This window comes from Cryphonectria parasitica (assembly GCF_011745365.1).
Source record: "Cryphonectria parasitica EP155 unplaced genomic scaffold M406scaffold_4, whole genome shotgun sequence".
Classification (NCBI taxonomy): Eukaryota; Fungi; Ascomycota; class Sordariomycetes; order Diaporthales; family Cryphonectriaceae; genus Cryphonectria; species Cryphonectria parasitica.
Genome location: NW_024468912.1, coordinates 3,681,609 through 3,697,855, shown reverse-complemented (window position 1 = coordinate 3,697,855; position 16,247 = coordinate 3,681,609). Strand labels below are relative to the sequence as shown.

The 16,247-nt window shown below is 53.9% G+C and overlaps 7 protein-coding genes across 7 annotated transcripts; 3 read left to right on the top strand and 4 right to left on the bottom strand.

Annotated features, from left to right (window-relative positions):
- Positions 1-1,509: 1,509 nt before the first annotated feature.
- On the bottom strand, positions 1,510-3,216 carry M406DRAFT_290594 (uncharacterized protein; the record flags this gene model as incomplete). Its single annotated transcript, XM_040918913.1, has 6 exons — positions 1,510-1,860; positions 1,963-2,095; positions 2,198-2,649; positions 2,712-2,719; positions 2,792-2,961; positions 3,036-3,216. 6 exons carry the CDS (start codon positions 3,214-3,216, stop codon positions 1,587-1,589), a joined length of 1,218 nt encoding a protein of 405 aa, XP_040777184.1. The 3' UTR covers positions 1,510-1,586.
- A 1,933-nt stretch (positions 3,217-5,149) lies between these two features.
- On the top strand, positions 5,150-6,724 carry M406DRAFT_330055 (uncharacterized protein; the record flags this gene model as incomplete). The annotated part of the gene is made up of 4 exons (XM_040920479.1): positions 5,150-5,434; positions 5,680-6,012; positions 6,064-6,305; positions 6,511-6,724. 4 exons carry the CDS (start codon positions 5,150-5,152, stop codon positions 6,722-6,724), a joined length of 1,074 nt encoding a protein of 357 aa, XP_040777183.1.
- A 743-nt stretch (positions 6,725-7,467) lies between these two features.
- On the bottom strand, positions 7,468-8,041 carry M406DRAFT_290592 (uncharacterized protein; the record flags this gene model as incomplete). The annotated part of the gene is made up of 1 exon (XM_040918912.1): positions 7,468-8,041. The coding sequence occupies one exon, from the start codon at positions 8,039-8,041 to the stop codon at positions 7,832-7,834; it is 210 nt and encodes a 69-aa protein (XP_040777182.1). The 3' UTR covers positions 7,468-7,831.
- A 981-nt stretch (positions 8,042-9,022) lies between these two features.
- M406DRAFT_256986 (uncharacterized protein) lies at positions 9,023-10,703 on the top strand (the record flags this gene model as incomplete). The annotated part of the gene is made up of 3 exons (XM_040917142.1): positions 9,023-9,573; positions 9,664-10,388; positions 10,483-10,703. 3 exons carry the CDS (start codon positions 9,023-9,025, stop codon positions 10,701-10,703), a joined length of 1,497 nt encoding a protein of 498 aa, XP_040777181.1.
- A 329-nt stretch (positions 10,704-11,032) lies between these two features.
- Positions 11,033-11,386, bottom strand: M406DRAFT_244070 (DASH complex, subunit Dad3; the record flags this gene model as incomplete). Its single annotated transcript, XM_040916245.1, has 2 exons — positions 11,033-11,200; positions 11,321-11,386. Coding segments are annotated over 2 exons (234 nt in total), but the record flags the coding sequence as incomplete, so codon positions are not given.
- A 480-nt stretch (positions 11,387-11,866) lies between these two features.
- M406DRAFT_240010 (uncharacterized protein) lies at positions 11,867-13,189 on the top strand (the record flags this gene model as incomplete). Its single annotated transcript, XM_040916109.1, has 2 exons — positions 11,867-12,484; positions 12,548-13,189. Coding segments are annotated over 2 exons (1,260 nt in total), but the record flags the coding sequence as incomplete, so codon positions are not given.
- Positions 13,190-13,649: 460 nt separating this feature from the next.
- Positions 13,650-15,134, bottom strand: M406DRAFT_339473 (mitochondrial carrier; the record flags this gene model as incomplete). Its single annotated transcript, XM_040921451.1, has 5 exons — positions 13,650-13,867; positions 13,926-14,078; positions 14,209-14,397; positions 14,475-14,693; positions 14,816-15,134. 5 exons carry the CDS (start codon positions 15,132-15,134, stop codon positions 13,650-13,652), a joined length of 1,098 nt encoding a protein of 365 aa, XP_040777178.1.
- Between the last annotated feature and the right edge of the window lie 1,113 nt (positions 15,135-16,247).

The following is a 16,247-nucleotide window of genomic DNA, read 5'->3' as shown; positions in this document are numbered from 1 at the left end:
CCTTGATCAACAAGGCTTACAGGTTGCTTGCAGGACCATACACGCACACACACGCACAAAAGTATTACCCCGTAGTCGTAAGGCGCAGTCGCAGTCGGGAACCCGTGCAGTGGGGGATGCAAGGCGGGCGTGTGGGTGTGAGCGTGTGTGTACAGTAGTAGTAAGAGTAGTAGCTGAGCAATGGATCGTCCGGAGAGCTGACGGCCCAGACTTCGTAATGGATCGTCGGCTCCAGCCAGGTAGTGGTGAGTGAATGCGTACGGGGAGGGATCGAGGTCGTCGCAGCACGCAATGGCTAGCTGCAGCCGCGGCCTGGTGTCCGTCTCGATTGGTGGTGTCCTGGGATTTGGAGGGCGAAAAGAAAGAGTATTGGTTGCCAAGAGCGGGCCGGGAAAAACGCAAGATGCAGGGTGAGGAACGTGGATATGCGGGTCAGGGGGGTGGTCGTTCTCTTAGGTGAGGATGACTGATGGGCGAGGACGAGGAGGGAAGGATGTATGTTGTATGTGTGGATGTGGAGAGACAGAGATAGGGAGAGGAAGGAGAAACCCAGTGTGGGATTGCGCCCCGTACTTTCCCCTAGAGTCGTAACAGACCAACATTCGATCGTGAGAGAAGAACGAAGGGGGGGCAAATAAAATATTAAAAAAAAAAAATATTGAAAAAAAGAACGGGGTCAAACAAGGGCAGGAGGAGAAGGAGAAGAGAGAGACCACATGCTGCAGTCCCCCACATGGTCTGGTCTGGAGCTTCGGATGGACAGACAACTTCCTCTCTGGCGCGCTGATGATGAGATCTCAATCAATCCAGGGTTCTCGTTCTCTCCAGAGCAAGGGAAGTGGGGACAAACTCAAAAGACCTTGCTTGGCGCGATGGGGCAACAAGGATCGCTACTCACACGCCTAAAATAAGCAGCAGCCAGTCTACATGTACTTTGTACCATACAGCGGCTGGGCATTTTTTTTACCACCGGAGAGACAACGACGACGACCACTACCACCACCACCGTTTCCCTTGGTTCTTGACCTTGAAAAGACTTTCCCCCTCTCTGCTCTGACTGATTGAATGAGCATGGTCTGATACGGACTCTGATCACCGTAAAGGACAATTTTAAGCAATGGCAAAGCAAGACAAAGAGGATACTGGGACTGAATGAAACCCTACTTACTGGCATGGCATCTTGGCCGCATACATGCTGAGATGTGGGGGCGCAGCTGCAAGTGCGGACTATTTTGTACATACATATGTACGTACGTACTAACAGGCAAAAGATCTCCCCTCTCTTCGCAGCTGAAAGCCATGTACAACCATTATAATACAACATCGACCCCCTCCCTCCCCCCACAAAGGAGAGCGCCTCATCTGTGACGAGAAGCAACACGGGCTGCAGCTGGCACGGCAAGGATTCGGAATCTCCATTCACACCGCGACATCTGTCTACAACGGCAACTCATCATCCATTCAATGTCGTCCACTCATTCGAGCGCCCTGGGTTCGTTTTTTTATTTTAATATTCTTACACAGAAATCCCGTTCATTGTTTGTTTGTACTATAGTATATGCAAAACAGTACATCGAGACTTGCCACTAGTCCATCTTGGGCCAGAGCAATTGTCGCGTCCAGATACTCCGCAGCATCATGGTAAAGACGACGGCCCAGACGACCACCAGGAGGCCGGCCATGACACATCCCACAATCTCGAGAGGGTTGCAGTTGAACGCCTTTCCGATCTGATACGTGGCAGTCACCAGGGCAGTATTGGGGAATACGAACGAAAAGAACGTCATCTGGAAGGACACTTTTGTCTTATGGTCCGGCTCGGCATACTTCCAGAATGACCCGATCGATACGATGAAGAACCTGCTCGTAAACGGGGCTTAGAAAAAAAGGAGAAGAAGCAAAGACTTTTGCAGTGGCTGAGTGAGACTCAGGTGTCATCATCATCCAAGTACGTGTACTTACCAGACCGCTAGGCCCCAGAGCCACAGCCCAATCATGGCCGAGAGTAATTTCAGGATGAATACAGCATGTTCCGTCATACCTGGCTCCATAAAGTCCTCAGGTAGTATTTCAGCTGCCAGACTGCCGAGTTCCACTGGCAAAGAAGAAAGAAAAGATGATAGGGACATCTGTCAGTACAGCCTGCAAGTGCCCCCTGATAAATCGGGGTATATCTTGAGGTGACGGGCAGGCTTACCGATTCCTGCCGTGGTAAATCCACTGGGTCCGATCGAGATGAACACACCAGGCCGCTGTGTATCTCGTGGTAATTTTTGCGTCATGAGTCTGTATATAAAGGCCGCCAGGACCATGAAGGAGAGACTAAATCCCATCCCCTGGACGGCCACTGCGGCCATCGTGATGGGCAAGCCGTTGATCTGATTGACCTCACCTACCTTTACGGCCGCGTTAATGAGGTTGGCAGCGAAAGGGGCCGTGATCAGGAGAGGATACGCAGGAAAGACCCAGACAGGCGTCATGGTGTGTATCGGGAAAGTCATGGTCGACCACAGGATCACGTAGACGGTGCTGCTGGCCGAGACAGCCAGCACTGTCCACATCCAGAACAGAACCTCCATTGTGTGGAGTAGCCAGGGGCCCGTATTCGGGACACCGTATTGACATATATTGATGCAGATGGTCCCGAGCCTTTTCGATCAGGTTAGCCGCTGCGACGTCTCTATGCCGATTTCAGCCATGACGAAACGTACGAGACAATCTGCACACTCGCTTAGTCACCGGTCCAATGAATACACATCTGCAGAATATATAAGGATGGCTGGCGACTTACACTAGCTGGGATGAAAAGCGACTCGAACTGATCAGTGAACGAGTTTCGCAGACTCCCGGGCCGTAGACGGAAACGCATCACCAACAGGACCGTATTGGTGATGAAAATGCAGATGTTGAAAAAGAAGAATATGAGTCCGATGATGTCTAACCATCGGGCGCGAAATGGTACTGAGAAAGTCGATACTAAGCTTGACAGTTCTTCTCTCCAGGAAGGGCCACAACTTGCGAGGTGTGGTACTTACTTGACGCAAGGACATTGGCAATCCCTCCTGTAGCCATTGTCGACGTGAACCAAGTCCACTGAAAGCATGCTATTCGGTCCTTGATGCTGACGGTCCCTGTCTCGCCCAGATTCTTGGATCTAGAGACTAGCTCGTCCACACTCACAGGATGTCGCGAGACATCATGTCGCCTCTGGTCCATCCGATCCAGCTCGTTCAGGCGGCGGATCAAGTAATTCGCAGCCACTGGAGACGTGACGGTGTGCTCGGTCGGGGATTCGTACCCGAGCCCCTGGAGGTGCGGCGGCGCAGTCATAACTTGTCTACCGTGTCGGACAGCTCACGAAAGCGAGGAAGAAGCTTCGAAATGATATAAAAGACAGCAGCGACCTCTGGATATGCAAATTGTAGATAGATGCGCAGATGTAAAAGATTATGAAGGAAAACAACTAGAGTCATCCCAACGTAAGAAAGATCGGCCAAGGTCATAGCTGGCTCGCATCCACCCTGGGATCTAATCCAGTACGTAAGACTGAGTGATGCTGCTGAGTCCTCAGCTGTCACATCCGCCCCGAGAGAAAGACGAAATATCCAGAAGGCTCTTGGTTGCTCGAGGGCGTTTGTCGTGGTCAAGATGGTTGTCTGCCGCGTCTTTGCGGTGAGTGATAGGCGCGGAGGCGGCAAAACGGACTGCCGCAGGTGCACGGTAACATCCGCCTAGGCGACGCTGGTGAGATCAAGGGCCATTTTCCTTTTGGCCGAGGATAAAACGATGATGTGTTCCCAGAGGACTGTCCAGAGCAGGTAGCCAGTATTCATATGCAGTACTGCACCGAAATAGCAAGACGTTGCTGCAATGAGTTCCAGACCGAATCAGCGAGCATCTGACGTTAACGCGCCCCGAGGCAGGAAAACAGGATTCTTATACTCTCCAAACACCGCTAGGTTTTCTTTTTCCTCCCCTGCCGCAATACCCGCCTGTTTCTAGCTGCCAAACCTGAAAAGATCAACATATAATAGTGCCAGTCTTTATCTTGCTGGCTGTGGGAAAAGCGGGTCAGCAAACACCCTAACTCTGGGTTATTCCAATAATGCGCATCGCCAGTGAGGCCGCGATAAGCTCATCTCTTATTCTCTCGATCCCTATTCCTGCTCAGAAGCTGCCTTTTCTGCCTCATTAGTACATGGCACATACACACTTCGAGCGGCTCGCCGTATTGAGTGCATTGATATTCGTCAGGAAGTCCTTTGGTAATTGTATGCTCTCGAACGGGGGACGAGCTCCCACCGAGTCGCAATCGATTGCTCATTCCTGCTTGACGAGAGCCCACGCACGACAGAGCAGCCGTCAGGATGCAGGCTGATCCCCTGTGATCCTCTTGCATCATGAGAATAATTCCTATCATCGATCCCTGTTCATTTCTGCTGGGGCTGTGGGAGGTGGTACGGTAGAAGACGGCCGTGGCTGCTGTGGCTATGGGGCCAACTGCACGCTCGTTGGTGAGAGGATGAAGCACTCGGCAGACTCACGGGTCCTAAAAGAAGAGAACTTCCTCTATGCAAGATCAGTTAAACCGGCTGTTCGACCCCTGAAACGCAAGTGCTTGACAAGGACGATGCACTGGTTGGTGTGTAGGAGTTTCCTGGACTACTCCTTCCTTATTTGCCGTTGCCCTCCAAGGTGGACAACCCATGCTCACTCAGGTCATGTCCTGGGACCAAGACAAGGCAGGAGCCATGGTCGGGTTCAATTTTACATCATCAAGCCCCCCCCCCCCCCCCACCCACATATCCTTCAGGCTTCACTTTGAGAAGTTTCGAGGTCGCTCGCTTCTTGCAGTCAATTCTCCAGTCACAAGACTGTCTTTACATCCTCATCATCTCCCTTGCTACAGGCACCCTCTCTACGAATGCCGAATTTGTCCTCAAAATAACCTTCTCTCGTTTGTCGCCTTTTGATCTCCAACCAGCGTGTAAAACATCACCCAGGTCCATCTCTCTAATCTTGTGCTCTCTCCTGAGCTGTTTCCTCGTGGTTTTATACCCCCCCGGCGAAGACAACGCTCGGACTGCTATGCTGCGGTCGGTTCAAGTACCTCTAAAGGACGCTGAACCATCTAGATACGCATGTAGTCATGGCTTGGGATGCATGCGTCGATCTTGGCACAATCAAGGTCTCGAGTGATCCAGACGCGAAGTTTATGCTTGCCGTCCGGACTTCGGCATCACTGTCTTTGCCAGATGACCAAGAAGACATCTCAGCAGCCGAGCTGCGCCATCTAGTCAGATCTGGGTCCATATGGGTCACTCGAGGTGCGCCCTGCGAGTTCCAGCTGAGTATCGGCTTTGCGAGCCCTCTCGACGGCGGCTTGCAAGAGGATCTGGAACATGTCATCATCCGAGCTCTCGAGTCTCTTTCTGTGAGCATTTTCAGTCTCTACGCCGAGCCCAGCAACGGCCGCATACTAAATGCAGTCAGGCATGGAATGTGCTTGGGGTGGATCTCCGACGGGAGTACAACGGATTCCACAGACCGCCAGGCTCCAAGTCGTCATATCCTTATTCTGTGCATCACATTCTACAAAACTCCGGCTTGGTTTGCCCAAGCCATGTCAAATGTGCCTATCTTTCCATAATATCCTGCAATTTGTTTTTTGGTATGAAGAACGCAGTCGAGGACAAGATCCAGGTCGAAGAAATGGCCAGATCCGAAGCGACGAGGATCACGACTCTGCCACCGCATACCCAACAATTCCGAGATTTTCGAAGAAATCCTCCACGGAAAGCTCGAGGAGCCACCAGAGACCAGCGAGATATTCCAATATACGACCTTGGATCGAACCTCCAGAAGGATAAGCTGGGGTCTCTGACGCACGCAGCGTTAAGTCTATTGCTCGGCTCCAGGAAAAGATTTGATGGTATTCGTTGCATAAGGCCAAGGGATTGCGTGACGCTCCTTGATATCGCTCCAGCTGTTTGGAGTGCCCACTACTTTCAGGTATGTTATTGTGTAGTCCTCGCTGACACACGACTCTGATTCAAACCGCAGGAAATTGCGGCCCGGGTCCAGTTGGCACCTCTGATCTCGTCAGCCCTTGGGAATATGCTCAACTCGAAATCGACCCGACTTCGACAGATAGTGCAGACTCTGGCATCTGATCCCATAGCAGAGCTTCGCAAAAAGACGCTGCTACTCATTCTGCGGTCTACACCTGCGCGTATCCCCAATACTCACCAACCCGAGCGCATACAGAGCAACGATCTCCCACGAGGCTCTTTTGAGGTGGCAATGTTAAATACGCAAGCTCATGAGTCCAGTCCATCCCCCGAACCAGACTCTGCTGATTCATCACAAAACTCAGCGTCAACCCATAGCACACTGTCCGCTGCACAAGTTGATAGAGACGCCGCTGTCTTCATGTCAAGTGTTATGCAAAGCCAAAGCTTCTCATATGAAAACGCTTCCACATATCATCAAGCTTTGCGTGCTGCACAGACTCGACAGCCAAGCATGCGAAGGTTCAATTCTGCTCCGGACAGAGCCTACTTCAGCAGTCGAGACACACGGAGGCGTAAACGCCACTCGAGCCAGGTCCAAGCCGATATCAAGCTCACGGCCCAAGCTGAAGGTCGCAGATCGCCCCGAGTGGGCATTCACTCTCAAGGATGGGCGAGACGACAACCGCAAGAGCTCATTGGCCCGAGCGTAGAGCCAGTGGATGACACAACCATGTACTCATTCGGAGAACTCATGGAAGCTAATCAGGGCTGTTTTGCGCCAGAAGAACTTGACGATAAAGATTTGACCCAAGCTGATGAACATATTGATATCTCAAGTTACGGTCAATACGATGAGATGTATCTCGAAGCTGAGAGGGAACGGGCAGATTTGCTGGCCTGGGAGCACTCAGAGCATGATCCGCTCGCATCTGAGTATTTTCGGGACAGTAACAACCACCTTTTCCACCCGCAAGCCGAACAATGTCCGCCACAATTTTTTCTGTCCGAGTCCTTGCTTCCCAATCTAGAATCTGCGCGATTCCAGAATGATGGACTCGATGTGGCTCACGAGCCCTATGGGCGGTGATGGTATCCCGGATTACATGTTTGGCACATACAGTGGGCAGGATCTTGGCACGCACACATTTCTATATGAAGGTAGATTCTTTACATATCATTATAGAATTGCTATCTGGGTTTTCAAGTTCACTGATGGAGAGGGCGGAAATGATAGGCACTAGTCCCGACGAACCTGTCACGAGCCGTGGCAATGGATGGCTGGTCAAGTCTTTGTAGAGCTCTCGAAGCTGGCACCACGATGTTATGAGCTGGCACCAGAGCGGATTCATGTGAAGCGGCATCTGCTATTGAGTCAGGAATTGACAGTAGAAGATACACACTTACAGACGACTCAGGCATTGAACACCCACGTTTAGTGGGTATGGTTCCAATTAATCTCATCGCTCATGTCTCTCTCTATTAACGCCAAAATTTATCATCTACACGCGCATTATATCTTTGCGGCACCTCTGAGAACGGAAACCCCAATCACGACCAAGTGCCCTTCCAGCATCCATGCAACCAGGCACTCGTCACCACCATTGCATGGTTTAGCAACCCCTTCCACACCAAGTCAGGAATAATTCTTCCTTGAATGAGTATCCTGTACCCAGTCCATCCATCAGGCCCCAAGACACCTGCTTCGACCACCCCATCATCATGCACCTGTTCATAGACAGGGCTGCCCATGGGCACTGCCTGGGACTAGTGTTCTGACCCTCCGTGGGTAGGATGATCGACGGAATGATAGGGCAAGATTATTTCTTGCCGCCGCCCTTCTTGTCACCCTTCTTCTTCTTCTGCTCGGGCTTCATGGTGACCCAGTGGATGTACCAGGCGAAGACGATCTGGGCGATCATGGAGAGTAGGACGACAACGAGGATGGTGAAGATGTAGGGCTGATCGTTGAGGACAGCGACGACCTGGGGGGTCGCGCCGATCTTGAGGAACCAGTCGAATTCGCCCATTTTGTCTTATTGATGCTATCCCTTTAGAGATGGCGATTTTGTGGGAAGTAAGAAGTGCGTCTCGTGGTTGTCTGTTATAGAGAGGTGGTTGGCTGAAGCGACTGGCTTGATTCCGCTTGCCCGCAAGACGATTTGATGAAAATATTAGAAGGAGAGAACACTGGTCCAGCCGATGAAGATGATGATGATGATGACGACGACGACAACGACAACAACGACGAGAGGTAGATTAGGAGAAGGTCTTGGCGTAAGAAAGGTCAAAAGGAGAGAAAGCGGAGGGGAAGAGAAGTAAAGTCCAAGAGAGAGAAAGTCGTGCGTGAAGTAGCAGCAAGATGATACAAACCCCAGTTCGCCCACCTGGTCTCCTTGGCTGGGGCCGGGCCCTCGCCAAACAGGAGAGCCGCCGCAACCCCTTCGAGGATCGAAACTCGGCGGTTTCAGAATTGCGGCAGACTTCAAATCATCCCACATTAGCTAAGCGCCCAGCCTACTGGACCCTCGTGTACATTCCGTCCCGTCTTTGTGGAATCAATATGCCATGTGCCAGTTCCTTTCTCACCCCCCCTTGAGTCGATCCTCAAGTTATCTCCGTAACGGTTGCGCGGCACGCTGGGTGTTTTCTTGGTTGAGAATAGGTAAAAGGATCCAAGGAGCCTGAGTCGAGTGAGGTTCACGGGCAGGGGCTGGGATTAGGTCATCCCCGACTTGTACTGCTGTAAGCCTGTGTCCCCTCTGGACCCCCGTAGCTATTGGCTATGGAAAGCGGGTTATGCTTGTTAGAGCTTGGCGGCGGCTAGGTGGTGGTCTGTGTACGTACCGTTGGCATTCTCAGCTTAGTCACCACTCTAGACAGAGACCCCTGTCGAAAATTTGGGCACTGGAACATCGCGAGAGCTTGGAAAAGCTTGGGTGGAACTCACGACAACGTTCCTCACGCGCCCCATTTCAAGCGACCCACGCCCGCGCTCACAGTCGGCAGTCATGAGTGTGGCAACACCAGCTGCCAGTCGCCTACTCTGCAGGTCGCTGGCAGCCAACTCGGCCAAGACCTCGAGCCGCGCACTCGCCGCTTCAAGAGCAGCAGCAGCACCATCGTCACCTTCACCATGCCACTACCACCACCAACAGCGGCACCAGCTCCATACAACCACGCCGCTCGCCGGCCGCAGAAAGCGCTCGCCTTTTCGAAATGTGAAGGCTGAGAAGATGGGCCTGCTGGACCCGGAGCGGCCCGAGGTGATGCAGAACTTCAAGAACAACATCTCGGCCGACTACGACGACGCGGACCTCGAGGCGCTGCGCAAGCGGTACACCCCCGAGCAGCTCGAGGCGCTGCAGATTGGCGAGCATGCTGTGTCGGCCGAGGACCTCGTGGTCCAGGGCCGGCTGCGCAATGACCCCTACCGCATGATGTACCACGACGACTTCGCGACGGTGCGGCCGCACGTGGACAAGCGAGTGCGGAGCGGCAAAGCCGTGGACACGTCGGCGCGCTTCATGACGCCGGACGAGTTTGGGGATGACTTTCTTGAGTTCGTGCGCGAGCTCGACCTGCAGCACGGCGAGAGCAAGGACGTCATCGACATGGAGCAGGCGCTGTCCCTGTACGAGGAGATGCGGAGCAAGATGCTGAGCAAGGGCGACGGCAAGCCGCCTACGAAGCGCGAGCTGATCGAGTCCATGGACCGGATCATTGGCGCCCCCGAGATGCCGAACCTTGCTGAGCTTGTGAAGGGGAGGAATGCGGGTGAGAAGGACCAGGTGGAATTTGAAGAGGAGGGGACGGCTTCTGAGGACGGAGGGCTCAGCGAGGCGGACATCAAGGCGGGCGCCATGACGGAGCTGACGACGTACAAGTACCTGATGGAGCGCAACTCGATGACAGGTTTCGACGGCGGCATCAACGACACGGCGCTCGCGCCTGAGCTGCCCGAGAAGATCCCCGGCGTGGCTGGCCTGTACAAACAGCAGATGGACGAGTCGGACGCGATGCTTGACCCTGAGGGCAAGTATCAGGAGCTCAAGAGGCAGACGGGCATGAGCACCAAGGAGATCATCAACATCTTCAACAGGCACTGCAAGATCCTCGTCCGGCGGTACGTCTCCAACCAGACGCGTCTGGGCAAGATCCGCAGCTCCTACGTGCTCGCCATCGCGGGCAACGAGAACGGCCGGCTGGGTATGGGCGAGGCCAAGTCGGTCGAGACCGAGACGGCGACGCAAAAGGCCAAGTTGCTGGCCATCCGGAACATGCAGCCTATCCGGAGATATGAGGACAGGACCATCTATGGCAATGTCGCAGGCAAAGTCGGTGCCACTGTTGTCAACCTCTATGCGCGGCCACCTGGTATGTTTGCATCTGACTTCAAGATTTCTCTGCGTGTTTCTTTTTCTTTTCATTCGTGACCATTGGGCCAGAGTTTATACTGACAATGTGACAGGATTCGGTCTTCGCGTTTCCCACCGGTTCTTCGAAATGGCTCGAGCTGCAGGCATTTCGGATCTGGCAGCAAAGATGCCCCGGTCCCGCAACCCCATGAACTCTGTCAAGGCCTGTTTCCAGGCCCTGACCAACCAGCCAGATCCCGAGCAGATTGCCCGCGGCAGAGGCAGAAAGCTCGTCGATGCGAGAAAGGTGTACTATGGTGGTGCCGTACATTAATTAGACAAGACAGAAAATCTGTACAAAATTCTGTATCATCTGACCGATCCGTATCCCGTCACAGTTCCCTCCTCGAGGCGGGATCTCATCTCGTGACCGTGCCTCACGTCGTCGTTGGTACCCCAACTACTCTTCTCTACAGGATATGTCCTTTCCAGGCTGTAGTATGTCGTGCTGGTGCACGGTACACCCTCTCATAGATTGCCTGGGCGTCATGCCTCCTCTTTAGCGTGTTTGCTCGCCAAGTAGTGACCCAGCACAGTAATAGTAGTGGCCGTGGCCCAAAGAAGTATGTCTTGTGTTTTGAATGATTCTTAGTCACGTGCTGTTCATTGCTGCGCTTGGTTGCCCCAATCCAACTCTTGCTGCAACACAATGCTGTAGACGCTCGTCTTGAGAAGCGTGAAGACCAAGCTTGTCTTGCGCTCGAGTTCGCGCAGGCCGTCGAGGATCTCGGTCGTGGGCTGGGCTGCCATGGTGTCGAGGATAGAGGCCAGCTGTACACATAAAAGAACAATGTCAGCGACATGCAAACACATGTGTCTGGATTTCAATCGCGACAAGCGAGAGAGTCCCGTTGGGGTTTGGATCCGGGGGAAGGGGGGATCATTGTTCACCTTCTTCATGTTATCCGCAAGTCGCACATATTCGTCTATGACCTCTTGCTCTGTGGGCGAGAGCTCTTCACCCGGAGAGAGGAGCGCGCGGTCGTCCATATTGCTGAGCGTTGACAGCTGTTGCGATGATGATGAGGTCAAAGATCGCGTATTTGGAGGTCGTGAGAAACGCGTCGCGAAGAGATAGACAAAGACATGGAAAGAGCGAGCCAGGTCTGACGTGGGGCCTACTTAATTGGCGGGGACCCTAAACCACAAGTTCCACCTGCGGCTCTACGCGCAAGCGGGAAAAATGGTACTCTTGCCCCCGCCCAATTCTGGTGGAGAGATAAGTACTTCCAAGTACATGCCATTTGACAAGTTCCTGACCTGGCATCTATCTCACTCCCTCACTTGCTCTCTACACTCACAAGGCACAGCCATCTCACAGCCATTGGAGGATTCTGAAGGCTCATAGACTTAGTTTATGCAACGCATGCGAACTTGAGCTCTGGATCTTCCTTGTACATTCTAGTGAAGATGTCCTGGGACTCCAAGACCGCCTCACGGCGCAGGCAAAACTCCAGCGCCGCCTCGACTCGCTCACGAGGTCTCTCAATACACATGCGCAACGCCTCCAAATCCGTCACCAACCCCCCACAACCACCTGTCAAGATCGATCCAAAGTCTGCCCACACCTCCGACCCCTTCCTGCAGTCCTTCCTGTCGCCAGCCTTCGATGCAGCAGAATACCTCAACTCCACCCTGCCGCCCTTGCAAGGGTCATCATCATCATCATCATCATCATTCTCCTCGTCCTCTGTACGGACAGCCACCACAGCAGCGCCCGCACCCTTGGCCGACCTGTCGACGGAGGCGCAGACCCTCATCACGCAGCTGAATGCCCATACGACAAGGCTGACGGGCACGCTGACCCAGCTCACGGAGGACATCCTGCGCTCCGGCAGCCGGCTGGCGTACGAGGTCGAGCTGCTGCGCGGCGAGACCCTCAGCCTGTCTGAGACGCTAGCCGAGGGACCCCTGCGCGCTGACCTGGAGCGATTCGCCCCTGCCGGCCTCGTGAGCGGTGCCACGGCGACGAGCACGCGGCGAGCCTCTCTCGTGAGCAATGGCATCGCAGGGGCGACGGCCACCACACCGGCGCCGGACGCAGATCCCTTCCCTGTGCCGCCTACCCCCGCAGCCGCGGCAATCGCGGGGGCGGTGGATGGCGGCGGCGGCGGAGAGGATGAACCTCCCTACATCTCGCAGCTGCGCACACTGACGCTCGTGCGCGCCCGGCTCGACGCGGTCATCAAGACGTTTGGCGAGGCGATGGAGTTTGTCTTCCCGCCGAGCGAGATCTCCGTCTCGTCTGGGTTCCTGTCCGTGTCAGCGCCCGACTTCCCAGACCGGCACTCGAGCAGCGCGGAGCAGGTCAGCATGGAGGACCGGGGCCAGCAGGTGCTGCGCCGCATCAGGGATGAGGTCTCGGCCCTGCTGAAGGCTGGCTCTGGGCCCGGCGGTAGTTACCAGGAGAGGCTTAAGGGTGTCGAAGACGCAACCCGCAGGGTGGAGGAGATCAAGAGTCTGAGCATAGTGTGGAAGGGCACGGCTGAGGAGAAAGGCAGGCAGAGATTTGTGGACAGCCTCTCCAAGATGGTGGAGGACAGGCACCGGGAGCTCATGAGGGAAGCGGAGAGCCAGAGGGAGCAGCAGCAGCAGCAGCAGCAGCAACAACAACAGCAGACAAGAAGTAAGCAGGATGAAGCTGCCTCAAGGAGAGAGCAGGGAAGCGCTCCGGCGGACGCGACAACGATCGAGTCAAGAGGCCCGCTCGGCGGGTATGGGTTTATGAACCAGTGGCAGAAGATCAGAGGTGGCCTGTAAGAACGCAAGGTCCTCTTGAATAAGTAAATATGAAGAGAGAAAAAGGCAGCGTTGCCTTTGAAATATTTGGCCTGGGTAGTACCACCTTCCCTCGACGATCATCTACCGTGTTGCCTACGTAAACTCTTGGGGGAGGAATGCGCAGCTCTCCCAGTCCCCGACTACAACGTAATCGTGACCATCGTTTGACGCCCTTAAAAAGTAATCGAAGCCATTCCATCTCCTTACCAGATGTTGGCTGAGTTCCGCCTGCAGTCTCGTTCCTCCGGCAACTAGGCAGCCTTGCATATCGAAGATCGAACGCCAAATCCATGTTAGTCCCCTTGATGCGGCATCGTTTCATGTACAGAAAAGTCAAGCCCAGGTTTCCAGTCGCACAGCCCTGCCAACCAAAAGACTCGTACAACTCCGATCTCCGTCCACTTTTTTTACGTTTGTCGAATGTGCAATGAATAGACACTCACTTCTCGTGGTCCTTGAGCGCATTGATGCGCTTCTTCAGGAACTCAAATGACGAGAAGAATACGGCATTTACCGCGCAGGATCGGCCCATCGACACGCCCAATCCTCGATACATGTGTCTCCGAAAAAACTCGATCTTCACGGGAGGCACCTTCTGACCTCTGGAGTACATCAGACAATTGCGTTGGTAGATACTCTTCGCGGAGTCAATTGGGTCTAAAGAAACAAATGTTAGTTTTGACATCTTGTGAGACCAGACTGCCGTTGTACTCACATATCATTGCCCAGGACACGATACCACAGAGGCCACCTGCTACGAGGACCGCCAGAGGGTTGGAGTGGGTGCCGTCGCCACCAAAGGTCGTCAAGAGCTGCTTGCTGCTCTCGTAGGTCATGAAGTAGATGCCGGTTCCAAGCGAGTCCCTCACTGCGTCTATGGTTAGTTCAAGTAACCATGGGCTCAAGAGTTACATCTTTCATTTCCCCTCGGTGTTTGCTTCACTCGACCCAAGAGAAGGGGGGGGAGGAGGGCAGGGCAGCCGAATTCAACCACGTACGCAAATGTAGATTGAATCCGGTGTACAGACCAAAAGGTCCGCGGTGCCGCATGATGTTTGCCATCGTCTTGAGTGTTCCCTTGTTCTGGTATGTGGCGGCAATCTTGTAACTCTCGGGACGGGGGCAGTTTTTACGGTCGGCGAGGAGAACAGACACTTGAGCACTCAATTTCGTGAGCTCAAACGGACCTATAAAGTATCAGTACCTTGACCCGAGTGTGACAGCGAGGAGATAGGCTCGACATGTAAGACCGAGGGCCACTTACATGCGATCAATGTAATACAAGAACCAGCTGTAGCACCCGCCGCACCGAAACAAGCGACTGAAGTCAGGTTCGGATAAGTCCCCTTCTTGTTGACATGGCCAAGAACATCGATGTCGAAATTCGTCTTCAGCCAAGCCGAGTATACGTATTTCGATCGTTGGTAAATCGAGAATGAGACGGTTCGGACCAGCGTGATACTTGCTAAGGGGGCAGTCACACCTGAAGACGTAGTCAGACACAGAGAGGAGGAGGTCAGCACATTGAAGATGGCAGCCACAGAGATTATGCAACAGAGTGAAGAGGAGTCGTCTCAGAGTGATGTGAAGTGCCTATAGCCTTACCCCGAAAGAAGCCCCTCAGTTTCTCGGTCTGGTAGGTATGCCGGACGCAATCCACAAATCCAGAATACTTGTAGGTCTGCATCCGCGTCTTGACGCTGTCGAGGGGAAACGTCGCTAGGGTGGACAGGACACTGGAGGCACTGGCTGCCACCTCTGTCCTGTACCGTTTGATGAACCTCGTGTGCTCGTGGGAGAAGGGCTGCTTCGCCCCTGTCTCGGCGCTCGTGGTGCTATCCGCTACTGATGCTTGTTTCTCGGCCCTCCTGGCTGTGTTCCCGCCGCTGCCGCCTCCGCTGCTGCTACTGCCTTGTGAAGGCATGGTCGGTGGCTGGAGCTTGGTACCATCTTGGTGGAGGGATATCAGCTCAGCCGGCATGCTCTCTGGCAGTAATAGGCCCTGTAATGCAGCCGCCTCTAGACAATGGTCCCAGATACTGAGACCAAAGCCGTCGATGCGGTCGCGATACGGCCAATTGCCAGCAGGAGGAGTTCCATGAAGGGACTCCTCTTCGCGTAGGTTGTGGTCAGTCGTCGAGGACGGCTCTCGATTTCAATCTCAACGATGAGCAGGACGTTGTCTAGATAAGGATTGGTGGTGGGGTGGGATGGGACAGGTTGAGGTTCAGAAGAGGAAGGATAGTAGAGGAGGAGGCCAGGCTCAAGCTCAAGATGCTGGTACAGAAATAGGAAGGGGGGCCGATATGCTGCTAGTGGGCGTTATCATTATCACGGCCCATCTGGTACCATGGCACTCTATCTTGTGTGTGTAGTGACTAGTGCTAAGTGATGATGGCAGAGAGCAGCACGCTGCTGCTCCCGTGGTTGAGACCCTTCGACCCCGCAGTAACGGGACGTGCACAAAGAAGTCATGCCAGTGGAGCAGCACCCGGTGGAGCACGTCTGAAGCTCCTCAGACGGGAGGCCCTGATTCGCCAAGCCCCCCCCTCCCCCTCTCCATGCCACCCTGTAGCGTACTGTGGTAGCTCTATGCTCCCGCTCCCCACAAGTGACGACAGTACTATGTACTACGCCTGGGCACCCCCCCTCTCTCTACCATAGTGACTGACCCTCATCAACCTTAAACATACCAGCGATCCACCGAGCAGAAGATCCACCGCTATTCTGCCGCAGGCCCCGAATAAAAAATAAAAATAAAAAAACCACACCATTCTCGACTCGTATTGAAACTCGTGCAACAACACAACATTCTATAAGTTGGACGAAATCTGCTCAGGTCACATGCCAACTCTCCTGATGTTGAGGACTCGTCCCGAGACGGCGTGGCAATCAGGGATCTGCTTCGACTGACCCAAGCTTGTAGGCTGTAGCACAATGCAACTCGCCGAATCGGGTACAGGATTGATCATGATTTGTACTGCTATGGCTGTGCAGTGCACACCAACTGCTGACTGCACAAAACCCGACTGGACGA